At 34.1% G+C, this 13231-nt stretch overlaps 1 protein-coding gene across 14 annotated transcripts in view; it reads right to left on the reverse strand.

Annotated features, from left to right (window-relative positions):
- Positions 1–13231, reverse strand: part of PAN3 (poly(A) specific ribonuclease subunit PAN3) — a 118624-nt gene that overhangs the window by 65450 nt on the left and 39943 nt on the right. For 13 of the 14 annotated variants that reach the window (XR_012056495.1, XM_072930432.1, XM_072930426.1 and 10 more), the window contains 6 exons: positions 10888–11038; positions 2759–3006; positions 2223–2327; positions 1523–1580; positions 298–459; positions 20–136 (listed from right to left, as the gene is read on the reverse strand). Coding sequence is in view for 13 of the 14 variants with exons in the window: in XM_072930432.1 (XP_072786533.1) it covers positions 20–136; positions 298–459; positions 1523–1580; positions 2223–2327; positions 2759–3006; positions 10888–11038 (841 nt within the window). In the remaining variant the exon portion in view is untranslated. The remainder of the gene's footprint in view (positions 1–19; positions 137–297; positions 460–1522; positions 1581–2222; positions 2328–2758; positions 3007–10887; positions 11039–13231) is intronic. The other variant, XM_030274790.4, reaches the window with a different exon arrangement.

Raw genomic sequence — 13231 nt, forward strand, 5'->3', positions numbered from 1 at the left:
AGAAAAAAGAAAAACTTACAATGTTCTCCAAAAGCTTTAGTGGTAAACACTTCACGCAGAGTTACAATATTTGAGTGCTGAATCTTTTTCCACATGTCAACCAATACCATGCACTTTGTGTTAACAAGACGAAAACCTAGGGAAAAAATTAAATCCATGGTTTAAAGTACTATGTTTAGAATGAGAAGTTTTTACTTTAGCATTTCGTCTGCAACTGCTAAGAAGCAACCAGACACTAAAAGATGACTGGTATGCTTTGGAATGCTAGTCCTACTGAGACAACCCAATTTTTCTCACCATGTATCCTCCGAAGGCAATACGGCAGGTCATCTTTACTATTTACAGCTTTATAGCATGATGTTATGTACCCAAAGTTGCTCGTTTTCTGTATCCGATTGGGTGGTGGCAGTGGTTCCAAAGGAAAGAGACTGTGGTAGTTGTCCACTTCCGCAGGAACTGCTAAAATACACAGAAACACATTAGGCCCCAGCTGACTTTGAGAAAATTACTGAGTAGCAAGAAAATGAAAATTACTTTCACTAATATATAAATTATCTCCACCATCTCTTAGGTGCTTGTGAAGCTAAAATTCACTATTTTTGCTTTAACAACAACATATTGATAGATTCCCAGAAGTGAACCCACTGAACTAAAATGACTGTCTTCAGTGTTACACCAAGTAAAATCAACAGAATAGATGCCATTTCCAGTCCATCTGCCATTTTCTCATTTACCTTAGAAATTCACCCTTACAAATGATATTTCTTTGGTGTTTTTCCTTCACTGATTCAATCATAAACACCAATTTCCATGCAGACTTCATGCCACAGTAAGACCCGCATTTTCATCAGAAAAAAAGCAAGTCTCAATCTTATGTGTTTTAATATAGTGGTTTATAAAACAGGAAGAAAAAAGTGCTGAAGGTTTGCAAATCAGATTAAGAGATCACCCTCGCACTTCATCTGGATTAAAACACTAAACTGCACTATTTTAACTGCATCATTATCAGTTAAATGCAAAAATTGTTTAAATCAAGCTGAATAATGTAAATTCCCCAAAAGCCAAATCACAGTAAAGAGTATATGGTTCTTCTGCCTGACAGCTAATACAATGCCTTCTCTGATATACCAGCCAAGCCACTTCAAAACAAACAAAATCCTTACATGCAACATTTGAAAAATCTATGGATCATTTATAGAAGTACCTAATACCTACAAAGTAATACAAAACTGTTCTTAACAAGGCTTAACTGTCTTAATGATTTTTCCTTTCTCAGCAATTTGACCTATTCCTAACCATTATGGAGCTTCAAAACAGAAGAAAATTACAATAGAAGACAGAAAGAATAATTCATATTTCTGAAACACCGATTTGGTTAACCATGGCCCAGGCTGATGATTAAAGCTCCATGAAAAAATAAAAACAGATGTCAGTTTTTGCAAGAGCTTGTTAATATAGATGAATGTACACGGTTACAGAAAAACATGATCACTGTTTAGAGTTTTGAGAAACACTTACTTACCAGGAATATCAGCCTGATCAATCTGGGCCATTGTTATTAAGTGTCTGTTGATGAGTTCCTGAAGGAAAAAGTAAGTTAAGTTTAGAACATTATAATTCAGCTCATTATTTTTGATAATTTAAGAAAACACTGTCTTTGAATTACTAGCTACCTGTACTAAAATAGAGAATTGATGTGTCTAGGGCAGAGAGAGTCAGAAGATCAACAGCTTGAAATTTTGAATGATAAAATACTTAAATTCTTGAAGGAGCTTCAGAAGACATTTGCTATAGCTGGCACTATTAGAGTAAAGCTGAAATGAATAACACTCACAGCCAGCCTTGAGATGACGAACCCTGAGAAGAGGTCTTCAACTAACACCTGCATACACTTCCATTTCAGTGGGAGACTTTAAAACTGAATAGTATTGCAGCTTAAAATAATGCTATGAAAATAAACCCATGCACACCAAAAAACTGCATCAGTAATACTACTGAGCTGAATAGCAAATCATGTCATGCAGATTAGATTGCAGTTATATATGTTGTAACTCACCCCCACCCTCTGTTGTACTCCACCTATTACGAGATTTGATTTTTCAAATTCTCCACAGGGAAAACTGACTGCAAAGATTGCAAGTGTCTACTTCTGTTCTCCCATTAGTAATTTTATATTTTTTGCCAAGATATTAAATTTTCCTTTAAACTCTCTAACAACTTACCTGTCTGAGCTCATCTGCCATGAAGAAGGAAGGTGCATTTGCTTTTGGCTGCATGTAAGCAACATGAGGTGCAGCTGGATGATAGATGTGGTAGTTTGGAAAAACCTAAAAATAAAGTATTTCAATAAGCTTTTTAAAGTCCTTAAGGTGTAGGTGTATATATGTATATACATAGTAATTGCCACACTTTTGTAACTGCCTTTTCCCCATCACTGTAAATATAAGAGCTATTTAACCTATCAAAAAAAACCTGACTTTTTGATGTTTTCTCATTATGAATGTATTCACTGTGACATATAGAATGCTTTCTTGCTATTGTTGTATTAAAGCCCCAGAAAGCTCTATACAGCTGTAGAAATATGTAAAAATTTTTCTGGTCCTTATATTTCAGTGATTTTTGGAGCACAACTGAAATAACTAAAAGGCCTCATCTTCATACAGAATAAGCAGTTTGTAGCATTAAAAATAACATCTGTAGTATCAACCAACTCAGCACTTACAAACTCCAGACAGTTGTGTATTGAAAGCCAACATACCATTCCTGTGAGAGGTGCTGGAGTTGTATCAGTGTAGAAGTATGTTGTTCCACCCACTGTTTCCTTCTGGATCACCTGGCCAGTAGATGGAGGCTGAGAGACAGCGCTAGCGACAGACGCAGAGGCACTAGTAGGCACCATATAGTTTGCTGGGTTAGGAGTATGACTTCTTCTTCGAGGAGCAGGAGATGTATGGGGAGTTATTTTGGGAGAATGAAGAGGAGAAGATCCTGCTGACAGTGACATTCCTTAAAGAAACACAAAAAGACATTCTTGATCAAATCTGTCATAAAAAAAACTTAGCAATTTCAGAAAAGCAGCCTTCACTGCCAACAACATTCTGAGCAGGTGAGACACTTAACTCTCATATAGATATAGAAATCCTTGAGAGATAAAACAGTAAGAACATGACTGAACAGCTATCTTTTCCCCAAAATCTTTGCTTATTGTAGAGAAATAGGGCTTGAGAACTTACAATATATACATGAAGAACTGAAATGAAAAACATAAGTAGCTGAAAAGGGAAGACAAGTCAAAATAATGCTGTGTCTAAAAGATAGTTCACTAAACTGCAAAAAGACAAAATATTAATGACTATGTGAGTGTTTACTTAACAGTTACAAGAGCAGTCAGCAGAGTTTGCTTAGCTGTAATTCACTTTACCTAATTACGTATGTACCTTTTATTAGAACTCCACAGCTATAAATGTCTCCAGTAATACAGCACAAAAATAAGTGTGCTAATAATATACAAATGCTACTATTAATAACTTCAGGGGAGTAATTACCTATTTTCCTGCAATTATTATATCCAAAAGTCATCCTCCAAAAGATCTATTTGATACGTAAAAATAGGTGAAATTTCATTATATGAAGCCTATTAAACATTCCTGTTGGAATTTTCTAATTTAATTGAAATTATTTTATTGCCTGGTGTTCACCTTCAACATTACAGGGGAAGTGTAATGTCCCACTGATGCCTGAGAAACTCTGCTTCTAAACAAAGTGCATCAATGAGAAAAACAAGTGCAACTTTTTTGCACATATACTTTTTAGTTACCAGTCTAACTACTTTAAGAGTTATTGCATGCAGAATTCTCAGACTTGCTTACTTATAAAAATTAGGTGCAGAATAGACATTCCAGGGTGCTGCTGAGGAAGAGAACCCTTCAAAAAAACTCCTTGCAGAGTTACTTACTAGAAGAAGATCTGACACATTCAGGTGCTCAGATCAACACCAAGGAAAACATCTTTGAAAGGTATTATTGCTCAGTTCAGACTGGGATGTACTTTCTCTTCTATATACTCAGAATTGTATTAGTCATACTAAATCTTTTCCTTGAAAGGATAAAAGTTACACAGCTTTCATATTTAACATTCTACTGACAGCTGAGAATTCTTCTCTCATTAAGAATTGTTAGTTATTACTCAGACACCTGATTAAATTAATTATGCAAACTCTAGTAACCAGAGTAATTTAAGCAAATATTCAACTAATGAAAGCAAGAGGAACCTTTTTTGCATACACACTTTTTAGTTACATAAACCAGTTTGTTTAACTTCAGTCATGAGTTACTGCATGCAGAGTTCTCAAAATGCATCATCAGTGATGTGTAGGAGTGATTTCACACTCGTATCGTGCCCCTAAAGTAATCTCATCCCTCCTACATTTAATTTTTTTCTTTTTTAAAACAAAAGCAAATAAGTTTCAGTATTAACAAGTAAGTAGTACCCTGGGAAAAATTACTCTGAAGCTATATTATCCTAATGATATTAAAAGAATATTTGTAACCTCTCATTTAGCTCTTCTCATTTACTCCTCTGATATCTCAAAAACCATGCTCATTAATTCAGCAAAATTCTCTTTTGTTCCTCAAAAGTGAATAGTTCCAACAAAATGAACAAGATTTTTAAAATGTAACTGTGATAAAATCATATGCCTTTCTTTTTAATTGTGTCTTTTAAGTCATTTACTCATTTCATAAAACTGTAAAAAATAAGAATATATAAGGAAAAAAGTCTGCACTTTTCTAGGCTAGAACTTTTCTTTGTATTAATATATATACATGTGTGTACACACATCTTGTAGACAAGCAGTATTGTAGAATATTGCTGATCGGTGCACTGACTGAAAAAATGGATAATAATAGGCGCTGCTAAATGGTAACATAAACAGTCTCCTAAAAATCTGTTTAGAAATGAACTATATGACTGTAAAATGTTACATATTTCGATAGCACCAACTTATGCTACAGAAGAAAAATAAGTTTTCACTATGGTAAAAGTTACCTTAAGCGACTGAGTAATATTTCAATATTTCAACAGCTCTGTAAATATTGTTACATTTTTAACAAAAGACTAAACCACAAATGTATGCTTAATCTACTGGGGAGAAAGATCAATTTCAAAGGAAACAATGTATTAGTATTAAAAGCTGAAGGATGACTAAAGTGGCCATTAAACTAAAGCAACTCTACAGTTAATGAGAGTTCTCTTCATCTATAGAAAGTTACTGACATGTCTTTTTCACTCTATTCCAATAAAGCAGTATTAACTGAAGTCCTCACAAGCACATAATCTCAACTCAGACTAAATGGCTTCAAGAGTAACTCAATAAAGCAGCCAACTGTAGGGATCATGAAATATGAACTCAGCAGCCTTCATATATACTGATGGAAAATTAACTGAAGACCTTTCTGCTTTCAAATAAACACTACAGGTACAAGACAGTAAGTAATATCTTACAGAAAAGTGAAGACTTGCAACTCGCTAAAATTATACTGTGACCTTCTATTACAAGTTTCACAGAAGAAAAAAGATCTCTAGTGACTTTTACAAATACAATTTCCACTTCAAGATTTACTTTTTAAAAAAATTTATTCCTGCTGAAGAATAGTTAAACACATAAATCCTTAATGTCTTTGCACAGGTATTAATGCAAGACTGAAAGAAAAAGATCACAGCATTACACAAATCGTTTCAGATGGCCTTCCAGTCTAGTTAGGCCTCATTTTAAAAGGACATTGAGAGTTCAGTGAAAATCACCTGGCAGGCAGAATATATGGCCTCCTCATTTGCCAATATGCATAGTGAGTTCAGGAGATAAAAGAATCTTGACTAGAGTTTGGCATTATTCTACTAGAACAATATACTACACACGCTACAAGAATTTTGCTCCTAGTGCCGTGGTAGGTACAGACAGTTTGAGACAACAAATATTGAAGGTGACTGATTCTTCTGAGAGACTTGCATTACATTCTGCACAATCTAAATAACTACTGAAAGCCCAGCTTAACAACAACAAAAAGAAAAAAAAAAAAGAAAAAAAAACCTCTTAATACAGTGAAACTATGCATACTTAAGTACTTCAGGCAGCTAATAGAGTGCACAAACTCAAGGAGATATCACCAACTTCCTCAGTATTTCAATCAGTTAAAAGCACACTAATAATAATATCTAATCATAACAAATGGAATTAGAGGAAAATAAAAGAAGAATAGTTTCAATAACAAGTGATTATATATTCCTACTAACTCATGCTCAAGAAAAAATATGTTACTAAACATACAGTAGTAACAACGGAACCAGACCTCACAGAATTAGGCTGGTTTTAACAACACAGTTTATATAAATGCCAATTCACTTAAGGGCCTAAGAAAAAAAATGAGCTTTAAAAAATCTACTTATGATTTACATATATATATATACATGTATATATGTCTCACTCATATCAGTGATCTCAACAAATAATATTAAGCTTTCCTTATGAGGGGGTTCAAGATTCCCCTGTATTAAAATTCAAATGCCAACAGGAATACTATGACAGACATCAAAAAGACTTTTTCAAATTGTCCCTCTCCATTTCTTGTCTTGAGGAATCTTAATACACTTAATGAAGAAGTCAAATACAATCTTAAAAGATTAACTGCAAGGGGAAAGGGCTACTTTCACTTTTCTATCTAAAAAGAGGTGTCACAGTACGCAGCTGTCATGGTGTTGTTACACCAACATGGAAATGATTGTGGGATTTGAAGATCTTTTCCCAACATTCACAGTGAATGTGCAGGCTACCTACACACACCGGCAACTCCTGATGCCTTCTTATTCTGTAAAGAGAGAGATCATGCTTACATATCCCTTTTTACTCTCATATTTTCATTTATTACCTTGTTTTTTATTTTTGAAGTTTCATTGTGACTAAGGAAAGGGAAATGGTAGACTTTGACATGCATTTGAAAGAATGCCCAAAGACATTTTATGAGATTAATGTTTCTAATAAAGCTTTGTAGCACACAATGTATTTGAATTAAAAGCTAGATTGTATTCACACAGATAATCAGGATCAAAGAGCACTAAGCATGATTTCTTAATGACTCAGTAACAACAACTTTTTGATTTAATGAGAATTCACAACTTAGTGAGGCAGCATTTCATTAAACTCACATGTATGCAAATCAGCTGGCCTACAGCATTAAAGGTTAAAAAAACCTTCAAGTTTTGCCTAAAAATTTACTAGTGAACAACCATATCCCTATGCCTCTAATGCTTGTTACACATTAAGAGATGAAAAATTAAACATTTAACACTTTATCACTTTAATGTTCTGTACTTTAGAGATATCCCAGACTACTAGGTAAATTTTGAAGAATGACAAAGCAAAGTAAATTATGATATCATATTATTTCAAGAACTTAAAGTAGCATCCTTAAATTCATTAACTATTTATTTTTATTGTAAGCTTTCTATCAGGTCATTAGCATTGCAGCTGTGTATTTTCAAGTTAATTAAATCTGCTTCATTCCCTAAACAATCTGAATCATCAATTCTTACTCTTCAGTTTCAATTACGAAAAAAAGATAATTTTAGAGTATCTTTGCATTCTTCTGTTCTTACATTATTCTGGAATGGCTGCAGAACTTCCTCCGCACCATATTTTATCCAGGAGGCTAGAACAAGCTCTTGGGGCCTTCAGCCAACACAAGCCACCTCAGCTGAAAGTGCTCCATCTCCAGCTGGGGCTGTGGGTTCTGAGAACTACAATCCTGCAGCTCATCACAATGGAGATGTGTCAACTGGACACAGAGCACAACACCTTCGCACTCGTGGCTCCTAAGCCTGCAGGTTCACAATGGCAGAAATGGGATCTCCTACATTCTGCATAGCTCAGAACCTGACTTGGACTAAATATAAAAGCAACAGCAATTTGCTGTCACTTCTATCAGTGACAAAGGCATCATTCTTTATGTATAACCTTGACATTTTTCACTACTAGAGTGGGGGCTATACATCTCCTCTCTCTTAAGTTCAACACAGCAATGATGTCTTATCACTTTGATGACATTCATTAATTTCTTTCATACACTGTGTTGCATATTTTAATCACATTAATACTCTAATACAGCTATGCAGGACTTGCAAGATAAGCTTGTAAGCAAAAGTGCTATTTGAAGACTGTCAACTTCTTACTAGATTTCCCACTCAAACGACAAACAGGGTGTGTTTGCTAGCAAGGAAAGGGAGCAGCAATAAGATAGTATTCAGGTGAGTTTATAGAAAAAGAGTTTGGAAAGGGTAAATGAGATCTGTTTACAACTCTTCAGTGAAATAATTTTCTCCCACCACTTGTGTAAGTTGCATTTTATATCACTCTATTTCCATACTCTATTAAAGGCCACCAAGATGAACATGACTCTGCGTTGAGATTACCCTAGAAAGCACCTACATAAGTGAACATATGAATGTAGGAGTAATCTTCTTCCATGCTACATCCTAATTGATACGTCAAGCATGGATCTAACAAGTTAACCACTAAAGCACTTGAGGTTTCCCCTGTCATATTTTTACTATTTCTGCAGTACTGTTGACAAGACAGGCAGAACAAATATTTTCCAAGGACAAGAAATATTAGATACCAAAAGTGGTTTTGATTTGCACCTACCTTTAGGGAAATCTCAGAAATTAGACATGTGAAAGAATTTACACTTTTTCATCAACAAGAAGGAAATCAAAAGATTGTTTTCATAATTTATCTACTTTGTTACGGGTGAATAAAACTATGGAAGTCTTAAATACTCCTACTACATTTCCTTAATTCTCATGAAATTTTGATTGCCTCCAGTACCCTGTAAATTACAATAAGCAAACTTAATCTCACATAAATACTTAAATCCACAAAGTTATTCTACAGGACAGTATGCACCCTTTAAATAAAAGGAGACTTATCTTTATTCAAAGGAAAATTCTTATAAACTCTTTATATGGCTTTTATTTGAAATTGTTTTCACTTATTGAAACCTAACATATCTAAACCATTTTTTCTTGACAACTTCAGAATTTTTTATTCTGTTACCCAGTATAATCTAAGTGGTGACGTTTCCCCACACAAAGATACTGCTTTCTTATTTAAGAGCCAAATTTTTTAGAAAGACCACCTCCTAACTGACCTTGAGGTAACAAGAATTTCTCTGGATGGATTATGTTGACAGCTTTAATGTTAACATTTAAATCAAAATAAATGTCTGTGAGCAGTATTTACATAGGACACTTAGGTTCAGAGAATTCTGCACTCAGTGAGAAAAGAAAAGCTTCTAGAAAAGTTCAGAGAATCCAATCAAGGTCCCTACATTGAACTATATTTTCATTTTAGTTATACAGGAAGAGCAAGGGAAATAAGACAACTCTGCCTGAAGTTACCTCTTATGAATACTCCCCCATCCCTCTTGTCCATAAACAAACAATAGTCTTTGAGGCTAGAAAGTATGCAGCATTGTTATCTAGATTTATTTCTAGGAGCTGAAATTGTTGTGTGAACTTCTTTGATCAGTGTTACTTATCCTTTCAAGTATTACTTACAGATAGTAAAGAAATTGGACTGTGAAGGATCCCTCTGAGACCCCACTGGACACTTTCCAAAAGTAGATCATTTTACTGTATTCTATTTAATCCTTTACACACTTTTCAATCCAGGTGACAAGGCTGAGAGGCATATAAACACAACAGTTTTCCAATAAGACGGTACAGCACAATATAGGATCAAGCAGACACAGTTCCACAATATGTTCATTTGGTCAGCAGAAGTTATCAATCACTTTCCTAGCCTGCTGTGCTATGGTTATACACACAAGTAAAATGCTGGCTTCTTTCCCATTGACACTGCCATCAGGAAAGAGTGAAGGTTATTTAATAAATGGTAATTGCCAATAGATATTTTTAAAAATCATTTATAGCATTTGTCCATCCACCTTTTGGCAATTACCTAATGCTTCTTGGTAGCCACAAGAGAATGTTGGAGGTTTAAGTACATACAGAAACTCATTAAAGAATTTGCAGTGTGAATATCCAAATTTGCTGATGGCTATATATTAAAAATACTTTAATTTTATTTAAATGAAATTATTAGAATTAAATTAACATCTTAAGATCAGAAGACTAAAAGATGCACGAAGGGCTTGAACTTGTTAAATCTGTAAAAAAATCTGCCACTCAATTACATGACTGAATGGAACATGTTTCAGTTAGAGTTTTAAACCTAGGAAATAACTATAAATTGGTCTTAAAAGTGAGATTACACATGACAGATACAATAAAATTAACACTATTTTGCAAGGCAGAGTATTATAGAATTAGCTTGTCTTCTACTTTTTATTTTTAATCCAGATTTTTAAGTCCCATATGCACTCATTAATACTGAAAAGTTTACTTCTACATCACACAGTCTAGAAACAAATAAAAAGAGCACACCGGTGTGTAGTAAACCAAGATCATATGCATTATATACTACAATGCATTTCTAGACTATGGGTAATTTAAATCCTTTTCAGGTACTGCTCTGGCAAGAACCACTTAGGACACAATATGTGATAACTCAGCAACCCTTTACCCCAAAAGGAGCAGAGTAAGTTGTTAATTTCAATGCTGCTGTGGCTGAGCAGATTGCACAGCCTGCAGTGTGATTTCCATACTACTGGAATATTAATCTAAAGTCCCTCTGCTTTTTAATGATTGCCTTAAGAGCTAAAGTAGGAGGTAGCTACATTTTTACCTGATAAATCTGAAAAATATATATATATGGTTATGTTTGATTTAAAAAAAAACAAAAAACTGTACTGTAAATCATTACTCTCAACTTACCTGGTGCTAACCCAGCAGTAGCAGGACTTCCCATGGAGGGGTGAGAGAACAAGGCTTGAGAGAAGGCAGACATACTTGACTGGGATACATTACTCAGCCTGGAAGTTGATCCTCCTTTAGGAATAAACTCATTTGCAGAAGGATTTGGTGTCTGTTTAAAATACAATAAATCAAATGTTTCTTTCAAATGAGAAGGGATTTATTTGGGAGATAATACTTTCTAGACAGCCCTACTAGTACAGGTGGTATTTTTAAAGTACATACAGCTTGCTGAAGTGAACAAAGAATACTGGAAGCTGACCTGCATGAACAAATTAGACATGTTTTTAGCTTACATCTGAAGTGTTATAAGCAAACTTTCCATATGCACAGCTAGTCTACAAATTCATACCACATTTTGCAAAAGGCTTTCCATAAGCATTACAAGTTGGAGAACAGACTTGACAAGTTGGAGAAAACTTTGTCACAGCTGCAGACTGTTCCCCCATGACTTCAGCAATTTCATCTCAAACAAACCAGCAATTTCAAATTAAAGGAGTAAAAATTATTCCTACTAGAAAAGTCACCCCTGCCTCCATTTAAAATAGTTCTGTTTTTTTGTGAAGGTAACTACTGCTTTAATTACCTGTTTCATTTATCCAGCACCCTTAATAATAAAGACTAATTTGGTGCCATGGAAAACAATAGAAGCAGGATGATGGTCAAACATACAGTATTTGTTAGAACATAAAATAAACACATGAACAATTTCTAATTTCTATTAAAATCAGTGCAGACAGTTTTGTAGTTTGGGATCATAATGTTCGTTTTGAGGTGAAGTTTTTGTTTGATCTGGGGCAGGGAGGGTTAGAAAAAGACAATCCCAGTTAGAGCTCAAAAGGCAAAAAGCTTATCATTGGACAGCCAATTACAAATTACAGGAGTGAACAAAAACTACATTAAGCCAAGAAATAAAACCAATTATTACATGAACGCACTGAAAATCTTAAAGATTATTAAATTACAGGATTTAGTTTATTAAATAATCTGCACAGTACCTCTCCAAAGTGTCTAAACAAGTTAGGTAAAATAAGAAGACAGCAACTCCTAATAGACAAGGGATACTATTAAGAAAATCCATACTGTTTTTACAGAAAATTATACTGGATTACTTTGGTTTCAGGCAGTTTTAAAATAACCAAATATATCAACTGTTAGTTAAATTACCAATATTGATTTTACCAATATAAAGTGGCATTAGAGAAATAAGTTATTGCCAGATTAAAAGTGAAGTGTGAACATCAATTTAGAGAGCAAAGAAAGCAATTGAGAAGAATTTCTGTTAACTGGGTTTTAATACCTTTATTTGATTATTTCCGCTAAATATCATAGTATTAATGTATTTCAGTGTGCTGAAAAAGAAGGCTCTCAAAGTTGTAAAATTAAAGAAGATGCCCAGGTTTAAAAACAAATAGCAAAAATATTCTACCTTTAATCACACGGTAAATTTTAACCCCCATCCACTTTATGATTCCACCTTATTTATCACCTTACATGTGCATGTTTCTGAATATTCAAGGAACAGCTATAACTAAATATGCAGATTGTGAAGTAAAACATATTAAATGGGTAAAGAGTTGACATTAATTTTTAAACTCTTTAATCACAGTTAAGGAAAATATATTAAAATGTGCACTAATACAGCAAAACAAATGATAAGTTGAATTATACAGAACTGAAAACATATACCTGATACATTTATACTGAAAAGGTAATATTCTGGACTTATCTGAATTTAGGTGCAGGAATAACTAAAAGAATATTGTTCCTCTAGATAAAAATTGGCACACAACCATTCAGTGAAATCTGCACTGAAACTGGAGAAAATTACAAAGGTGGTAAAGTACAACTTTTCCAAACAGTGATAGAGCTAAATAGTCATCGAACAGAAAAACTGGGAGAGCGAGGGACAGAATTTGTATCATCTCGCTAAAAGAACTTAATTCCAAGGAACCACAATATGTACATTTTTTCACTGCTAAATGTAGCAATGACACATCCACAGCCCTATCACATCTAAATACTGTGTCAACCAGGTGACAAGGGTGGGATGTGGCATAGAAGAATGCAAGCACAGAAAAAGACACCTTCTGGAAGGTAACTCAGACTTTCTAGAGCAACTGAGAGAGTTCCCAAAATCCCATCCATAGTATTCTGGCTAAACTTTTATCATTTTCACCTACTGATTCAAACTCCTACAGCACAGAGATGCTTCTTATTTCTAAATGTATTTGGCAAACTGTCATAGATCAGTTTTCACATCTAAAAGTTACTAACTTACTACTATGTTACTTACTTACAAAAT

Source organism: Taeniopygia guttata, chromosome 1, assembly GCF_048771995.1.
Source record: "Taeniopygia guttata chromosome 1, bTaeGut7.mat, whole genome shotgun sequence".
Taxonomy (NCBI): Eukaryota; Metazoa; Chordata; class Aves; order Passeriformes; family Estrildidae; genus Taeniopygia; species Taeniopygia guttata.